The 9319-nt window shown below is 42.2% G+C and overlaps 1 protein-coding gene across 1 annotated transcript; it reads right to left on the bottom strand.

Moving 5' to 3' along the window:
• Positions 1-498: 498 nt before the first annotated feature.
• Positions 499-7846, bottom strand: NDUFC2 (NADH:ubiquinone oxidoreductase subunit C2). The gene is made up of 3 exons (XM_019623628.1): positions 7514-7846; positions 2436-2579; positions 499-680 (listed from the first exon to the last, which is right to left on the bottom strand). Exons 1-3 carry the CDS (start codon positions 7680-7682, stop codon positions 631-633), a joined length of 363 nt encoding a protein of 120 aa, XP_019479173.1. The 5' UTR covers positions 7683-7846; the 3' UTR covers positions 499-630.
• Positions 7847-9319: the final 1473 nt, after the last annotated feature.

The following is a 9319-nucleotide window of genomic DNA, read 5'->3' on the forward strand; positions in this document are numbered from 1 at the left end:
TTGGGGTATTGAGAAAGGGGAACAGTGTTGGGGAATTGGGGAAGGGGAACAGCCAAGTTGTTGTCCTTCAATCTTAGTTGTGGAGGGCGCAGCTAGCTCAGCTCCAAGTCGTCGCCATCCGTCCGCCCGTCAGCAGCTCGAGGCCATTCAGCTCAAGGTGCCATGTTATTTTAGTTGCAGGTGGGCGTAGCCCACCATCCCATGCAGGAGTCTAACCGGCAACCTTGTTGTTAGGAGCACATGGTCTCACCAGCTGAGCCATCCTGCCACCTGTTGGCAGCTCAGCAGCAGCTCAGCTTGGGCGCAACTCACTGGCCCATGTGGGAATCGAACTGGCGACCCTGGTGCTCAGAGCTAGCGCTCTTAACAAACTGAGCCACTCAGTCAGCCCCTAAGCTCCACTTTAAAATCTGTCAGATGTCTTCTTAAAATTGGGTGAATGGAAACTGACCATTCTCTGATGAACTATTTTTCTTATGACAAAAAAGAGTCAGAATGCTCATGGTAACCATTTTAATCACAAGGTGTTAACATACAGATTAACATAAACTTCAGATATCATGAAAACATGTTCCATAAAATTCAGACATAATCGGTATCAGTGAAACCGGAGCAAGCATTATGGAGACATCAACGCACTGGATGGAACTCTTCAAGAATTTCACCATAAACTTTCTTATCTATAAAAGAAAAGATCACAAAAGATTTTTTTTAAATTATGTTTTCAAAATCATATTTCCTAAAGAAAAACTAACACTTAATATTCTTATAGCTAGAAACCCCTAAGAATGTCCTCATTTTCTTGTCCTCAACCATGGTTTGGGCATCACTGAGACTTTCTGCTTCACTGAATGAAGAATAACTTTGGAAGCTATGCTGACATCCAGATGGCTGCCTAGAGGGGCAAAGTGCTGCTAGAGGGATCCTGACTGAAGGGGTAAGGAAGGAATAAACAGGGAGGGGTTCAGGTCAGCTGGGAGGGGCCTGGGGCTGAGGTGGTCAAGCTCTCCATGTCCGTGTTGTCCGTGCATGTGGCTCTTGGCACACCTGCCAGTAATCTGCTGCCGAGACAAAATGAGCCCATGAGGCTATACACACTCCTGCTGACAGAGGGAGCTAGTGGAAATATTGATGCAAAGGGCCAGAGGTCTGGGACTGGGGACAGCTCTGCCACTGGGTCTCCTTCTTAGGAATCAATATTTCCAGACTTCCTTTCAGCTTTAGCATCCAGCAGTTCTGAGTATTCCCGATCCCTGACACAACCACTATTCATGGCTTTGTACTAACTAGTCTTTGAGCTCTTCATTGGCAAAAAAAACCTCTGCACCTTTTTGATCCACCATAAACATTACATATTTGACTGGAGGCTATAGGAATACTAGAGTAAAAAAAATTTAGAGCTACATAAGGATCTTAGAGATCATAATTCAGTCTAATGAAATTTAAATGCTTAATATTACACATTTACATAAATATGAAAATCTATTTAAAATCTATATATTTACAAGTTCAAATTTTTCCTTCATTCATCATTCACATATGTGCACATCTGTATTGTAAGTGTGTAAAATAAAACAAGAAGAGTTAAATTATATTCATAGTTGAACAGAGATGAGTAGTGTGTGCTGAAGAAATTCCTGTCTGTAGCTGGGTGAAATCTTCACTGAGATGAAGAATCCTGAGCAGGAATTTGCTAGATGGACAGGGTGGAAATGAGGCAAGAGGAGACTCAAGGCGCAGTGTGTACAAAGTGATACAAGGCAGGTTTAGGACACAGATTGCATGAGGTAGGAGATGAGTTATGGGGGATGAGGCAGGGTCCTGTATGGTTCAGGTCAGCTATTATTTATGAAGTGCCTACTATGTGTAGGCTCTGTGCCACAGTCCAATGAGGGACCTATGTGTATGTCATGTGGTGGGTAAAAGGTATGGGCAAAGGTTTCTACTAGGCAATTAGCCTGAGACGTGAACTTCAGTGAGACCAAAGGCAGAGGTGGGCTGGAGGCAAGTGAGTCCAAGTGGAAGATTATCAGGGCCTGAAGCAGGGTAGCAGCAGTGGGAGAGAGGGGAGTTCAGAGCTGAGAAACAGGAAGTAGCATGGTAAAACGTGATGACCAATGGGAAATGAAAGATAAAGACTGATTCGCAGGCTTCTGGCTGGAGCACCCAGGTGGACAGTTAGTACCATTCACTGCCGAGGGCACACAGCAGGAGGTCTGGGCGGGCAGAGGGAACATGAGCTCTGTGTGCTGTCTGAGGGACACAGAGGTACTCAGCCAGAGACTGGATATATGAATTCAAGAGAATTCTGGTTTATAGACAAAGATGTGGGAGTCAACAGAATAGAGGTACCTGAAGCCACAGGCATGGAAAAGATGAACCAGGGAAAATAATGCAGAGTAAGGAAGATGTTTTCTACCATTAACTTGAAATACCTTTTTCAGGAAAATCCTCTGGATGTAATTTTATATATGCAAACATATCATGGTCTCTCACAGCATACATATAGTCTTGACGTTTCAAAAAGTAATATCCAATAAAAACGAAGGAAGTAACATATAGAAGCTGGCGATGCAAACCTGAAATTAAACCGGCAAATCCCAAAGAAAGCAAAAATCAGTCAATGTATATTAAAGATTATATTCTGACATTTTAGATATATAATTTATTGTTATTTCTTCCAAAATTTTTTTTTAAAAAGTGCTTTTCTACTTGGCTATTCTGAATAAACAGCCTTGACCTTGAGACCTCTTCTTAAAAGAAATCTGGCAATTATGAAAAGCAACATTAAGTCTATAAAGATAGCTATCAATAGAACCCAAAGTTTTTAAAATTCAGGTTTTATAAATTTCTTCATGGAAAAAGGTAGATAACCACCAAATCCTGAATTCTAGACTGAGAACAAAAAAACATTTTTTTCTTTTTCAATAAGTTAACTTTAGATGTAAACTTGCTTGTATTCTAGCCCCTGTTCACGTTGTGATGAACACAGGTTAAGTCCTCCACAAATGGTTTAAAAACAATTTTGTTTGTCTCCATATATGGATTTATATTTGCATATTTAGTGGTTACTAAAACAGCAAGCTACACTATAAATGCAGAGGGTGCCAAAAAAAATGTATACACATTTTAAGAAAGAAAAAAACTGTACTAAAATTGTAATACTCAATATATACCAATAACAAAAGATGAATACAACTCATGTGTATACATTCTTTTTGCACCCTGGTATATCTCAATTCTCTTATCCCTTTGAAATTTTGTCCCATTTGTATGTATTACCTATTAAAACATACATCCTATTAAACAATCCTATTAAAACAATCATCCTATTATAATGAGACTGGAGAGGAGCAAATCACATGATCTAGAGAAAGCCAAAATTTAAGGTCTGAAGGGGAGATCCAAAGGTATGAAACTTATATACGGGATTTCTTTGCAAAAGGCTAACTGCAGGTTTAATTTTCTAGCTAAGCCCCAGAATTCTATCCCTAGCCCTCCACGTCTTATCCCATACACAGTCCTTTGGAGAACTCATTTATTCCTTTAGTTTTATCTACTATGCATATGGTGGTAACCCATAAATACGTCCAACTTAAGACACCCACGCTGAATAACAGATACGTCAAATGTTTGACAGATATGTTCACTTAAATACCCCCAAATGAACTCATTTCTTTCCTATTCATACCTTTCTCCTAATTATGAGACTCGGACCATTTACCCAGGAATCTAAGTTCCTGGGTAATAAGTACAGTGACCATCCTTCTTTTCCTCCCCTCCTCCCCGACAGCCAGTCACGGAGTGCTGTCCATTCTACCTTGTACATATTTCCTTTCCTCACTTCAGGGAACTTACCTCTCATTTGCACTAACCGGTCTCCCTTTCATCTCATTTTCCACTCCATACTGATGCCAGCTTTCGTCCTGTCACTAGAGGAATTTTTACTAAAACAGAAACCTAGCTTGTTGGTCCCTTCTCCCTCAATTATGTTCAACAGGAGCCCAAACTCCTGCATATGATCTCCTGCATGAGCTGACTCTCCCCGCTTCACCTTCTGACACTCCCTGACAGGCACATTGAGCTCCAGCTGTATTGAACTACTTTTAACTTCTCACACAAACTAGGCTCCCTCATGCTTCTGTATACCATGCACTGGTTATTCCTCATCCTTCAAGACTCAAGTCAGACATCTCTTCTGCTAAGAAGTCTTTCCTGAACTTTTCTGGAGTTAAAAGGGTGAACTCATCTCTATTAATATGTAAATTGCTACATAATTATTTGTCTGTACTACCCAGGCAAAGCCAATGTTTGAACCATCTTTGTATCCAGCACATACATAGATAGCACTTAGTAAATATTTAATAGTGATGAATGACCCTAGGCAAGTCAATTTACCATCTCTAAAACAAAGATAATACCTATCCTATCTTTCTCACAGTAGTAGTATATAAACCAAAAGAATATGTGTATAAAGCTATTTTGGAAAAATGTATAAAACAACAAAAATGTAAAATATTATTATGATCTGGGACTGAACAGGGCCTAGGCTCTTTTGCGTGCTCTCTTACCCCAAGCAGCCACTGCTTCCCCTAACGGGCCACTTGCCGCACAGCAAATCCAAGTGTGCTGGGGTTGTCCCGTGTGCCACCGGAGTACAAAAACCCAGGCTTTCTATGCTTCCCCATTTCCCTCACAGAAAAGACTCCATAAATGTTTTAGATGTCAGTGTCCCAACCCTAAAGGCATGGCTTGGCCTCCTCCCAAGTCCCCATTCCCTAACCTCTCCTCTCTCTCAGTGGTAGTTCCCCTCTCACGACATACACAAACCCTCCACAATCACTTTCCCTTTCTTTCCTTTACTTAGTGAATCTAAACTTGGAAGCCATGGTGCTCTTTGCAGAACACTGTACGGTACTGATAAGTTAAACTAGAAATCAATAAATATTTAATTTTGTGGACACTTACATACCAACTAACTGTAAATTTAGGGCAGGTAAGTGGTAATCAGCAACAAAGGTTTAATAGCAAACAACAGGAAAAAAGCTTAAGAAAAAATTCTATTTAATATTTTCTGCTAACTTGAAAAAGATCTGCACAGTTTGATTTCACTGATAGAACATTCTAAAGCTACTCTCCTTCGCCACCCCTCTGGCTCTGTCACCCATTACCCTATGTGCATAAACTTGTGCCACAGTTTGTCTTTTTAATGGATATACTCATCTGGTTTGTAAATCTTTGGAGGGTTGAGACCATGTTTTATGCTTCCTTGTAATCTACATATACTTTTTATTCAACAAATACTTATTAAGCACCACTATATATCAGACATTGGGCTAGACAAACACAATATGCATTCAGTAAATGCCAGCACTTCAATAGTCCTCAAGACCTAAATTTTCCAAAGCAACTTAGGGAAACTCAGGGAACCCAGAAACTCTGACCCCTAGCCCTGGGCTAGGTACTTTAATATACATCATCTTATCTAGTTCTCACAGCTGCACGAAGAGGTAGATATTCTCCCTATTTCATAGATGAGCAAACTAAAGCTCACAGAAATAAGTAACTTCCCCAGAATTAAATGGCTAGTAGGGTGGAGGTGGTGTTAAACCCCAAAGCATGTGCTCTTAACCGCTATGCTCTTCGTCTCCCAGAAAAGACATAAAACGTTGCTTGACAAGGAGGCGAGATTAAGTGGTCTTTACTTCACATTTCAGCCAAACTTTACTTCCTCTAGAGTAGCCTCCTTAGTGCTCCCCAGGTGCTCTCTGCTCATCTACTTCCATCAAAACACGTGTGTCACACCTAGACCCATAATGGACTATTTGAGCGTCTCCCTGACTCGACTAGGAACTCCTCACAGTCAGGAATAGTCTTCTTCATCCCATACAGGGATGGCCCTTTTTCTGCCTGGCCCAAAAAAAAGAGCTCTGTAAATGTTGAACAAATAAATATATGGTAAACTGTTTGCAAGAACTAAGGAAAGGGAAACTTATCCAGTACCTTTTGTGTGCCAGGCATTTTACTTCTAAAATCTCAATTCTCACAACAAATACGCAAAGATCAGTTATTCTCATTTTAGATTCAGAAACTTTGGCTCTGAACTCCCTGACCAAGTAACTTGCCCAAGGTGACACAGTTGGAGAGAAGTGGAGCAAGGCCATTTAGTTCCAAAGTGGAGCTCTTTCCATTACACCAAGAGGCAGGGTCAGGCAAATGTGGAGTGGTAATAAAAACGGAGAAAACCCCATCTCCCCAGAGGCAGAACTGGTCCAAGATCACTCCTTTCTGTGGAGCGGGGTCATTTCCAAGGGAGATGGGATTTCAATACTAGTTGAACACTGGAAATGCTATCATTTGGAGGGCTGGAAGCTGAGCTGTAGGCATGGCATACAGCTAGAAGAAGGCATCAGAGGCACAAGTGAGGTGACTCCTGGTTGCCTGAACCATTGTATTAGCTTTCTTCCTAACTGGGGTCCTCAGCTCCTACCAGTGCTACATGCTGTTAACAAAGTTGACCACTTAAAACACAGGTCTGATCATTGCATCTTTGCCTTCCCTCGCCTGCAGCAACCAAAAGCTAAGAAGGTTCCTGTTCTACCTAGAGAATACATTGCCGTGATCTACCTAATAGTCTCTGGAGCCTTACTGCCCTACCCTGCACATTCAATCATCAAACTGCTCTCCATTCAGAAGTCCTTGCCTTCATTTATTTCCACTAGCCCCATGAGCTGGGAAGGCCCTCTCCTAGTATCTGCCTGATAAATCAAAGCTAAGTTCAAATACATTTTCGAGTTTCCCTCCACTTCTCCCTTTGGAGGTCCATAGCCCTTAGCGCAGCTTCTGTGTCAGCAATTATCAGCTCTGGCAGAATGCCTCTGACATCCTATTAGAAAATACAGCCCAGTGGTTTAGAGTCTCCCGCTCAAAGTGGGGTCCCCAAACCAGCAGCATCAGTAAGTAGTATCTGGTATTTTGTTAACATCAAGCCTTTCCTAACAAATCAGAATATGCATTAACAAGATCCCAGTTTATTAGTATGCACATTGTTTGGGAAACGCTGGTTTCAAATATAGACTCTGAGTTCTAAAAACAGGCTCTGCTACTTACTAGCCATACGACCTCATTTGTGGATAATACATCCCCATAAGGTGTTTTAAGTATCAAATGCTATAATGTATATAGTGTCAGTAGTGCGTGGCAGGGAGTGAATGCTCATTTTTGCACTCACAACGTGAACTGAGAGGGGAGCTGGCAGTCCATTCCCGGGTCCTTTAGAGACTCACTGTGGGGTAGTGGGTTTCACTGCACCTCAGTTGCCTTAAGTGTCAAATGACCCTCTGGCCCTGCGGTATTCTGAAGTCAAAGGGCGCAGATGCCCCAGGGAGGCGAGGCGGGGCCTCCTAGGTCAAAAGGCCCGGAAAGCGAAGACACCTCAGGTAGCCTATGGTGGGACCGGCCGCAGCCCTGTGACCCCTCTCCTCCCAGCCCATCCCGCCCGCGCAGCCCTCACCCGCCGTCATCGCCGGCCTCCGCCGGATCGCGTTATCAAGCAGGCCGGAGCAGTAGCCCAAGAAGCCGAGGCAGACGAGCCTTGGGTCGGTCAGCTTGGGCGGGGGCAGGCTCCGGGCCTCATCCGGCAGGAACCGTAAGGGCAGTCGGCTCGTCCGTCCGCTCATCATGATGATGCCGTTCCTACTTGAGGCCTCGCCTCAGACCGCCAACTATAAAGAAAACCACCACGACCACTGCCGGGGCCCACGTCGTACGCTTTCCCCTCTGAGCACTGGGCTGAAGGGCATGGCGCAGGGCGGTGCAGCGCTCAAACGTTTCCCCGAGCGCACTGCTGCCCGAACCTGCCCGGGAGGGTTCCGGGCTACTAAACGGCCCACCCACTTGCTCGCCTGCGGGCAATTCAGCCGGTGGAGTATCGTTGTCCTGGTACCACCCATTTGAGGAGTACCACGAAACGAGCCAAATAGGTAGAAGGCGAGGAGACACTGCTTCTTTTTCCCGCCCAACCTCCCCCATGTGGAATTGTCTCTTTTTCTCTCCTGTCCCTGAATTTCCCTTCAGCAAGAATTTATCTTTGCATCCAACACCCACAAATGAGCTTGATGGATAGTTTTAGGAAACGTAATTAATTGAAATCTCGTAAAAGCTGTTTTCATTTTCTGGGTTTCCAGTCATTCATTCGCACCGGCACACCCTCCAAAACCTAAAATTAAAATAAGGTCCAGCTAGCAACGAAGAATTCAGAAAACCCCAGGACTGGAACATTTAGCTAAACTCTCCCGAAATTCAACCCGGGCGGCAGCACTCTAAAATTATTCAGCTCTGTGTCTTCAGGTCCTTGCACGTGACTGAGGGAAGAGGTGTTTCCTAATGGCTCGAGGAATGAAAGAAAAAAGGAATCTGTAACATTCTGCAAGTAATTGTCCAGTTTCCCCTCAGCTACTACTAATACTATGGGTTGTCTATCTTTGAACCGTTCAACCTTTAGAAACCTTCCTGATATTGAGCAAAAATAACTTCTTTTTGTGTCCATTCATTAGTAGGATCAACGTTTTATCTAGACAGATACTGATTAAATCAGAAATTAATGCAAAGTTATATGCATCAAAGGTATGGATATCCAAAGTAGAAGAATTAAATATCAGTTAAGAGTGATTAAATAAAGGACAGAACTTTTATACCTATGAAAAGCACTCCCAGATCTGCAATATTTCAAGTTAGGATTTTCCTAAGGAACATATATTGGAAGAGTTTCCTGGAAGTCAGAAAATATTTCAAATGTTCACATTCCGTGACCCAGTAATTACATGTCAGGGAATCGGTCCTATGGAAATAGTATGACATATGAAAAAGCTTTCTTGCACAAAATTTCTTTTAGCCACAGTGTTTCTTTTGAAATTATATCAAGAGAATGAAAACCACAAAAATTTTTCCACAGAATGATTATGTAAAATTTGAATAGTAGATAAACTATTAGGCAAACAGTTAAATATTTAAATGTTTGCACATCCTTATCTCCCACAGTCTTCTGGGTCCAATCTGACTTTTTTGTTTTTAAGAAACTTAAAAGATACCAAAAAAACACAAAGAACAATATAACAAATACCCATATTCTACCGCCCAGAATTAAAAACTGTTAACCTTTTGTCATATTTATTTTTAACCTTTTAAAAAAGGAAATAAAACACTATAAAGCTAAAGTTCCCTTTCCCTTCTTCCCCAGAGATAACCACTATCATGAATTTAGTGTGTATACTTCTAGTCCGCGTTTTATATTTTTACATATATGGAGGGTGCCAAAAAA

Source organism: Hipposideros armiger, unplaced genomic scaffold (assembly GCF_001890085.2).
Source record: "Hipposideros armiger isolate ML-2016 unplaced genomic scaffold, ASM189008v1 scaffold_556, whole genome shotgun sequence".
Classification (NCBI taxonomy): Eukaryota; Metazoa; Chordata; class Mammalia; order Chiroptera; family Hipposideridae; genus Hipposideros; species Hipposideros armiger.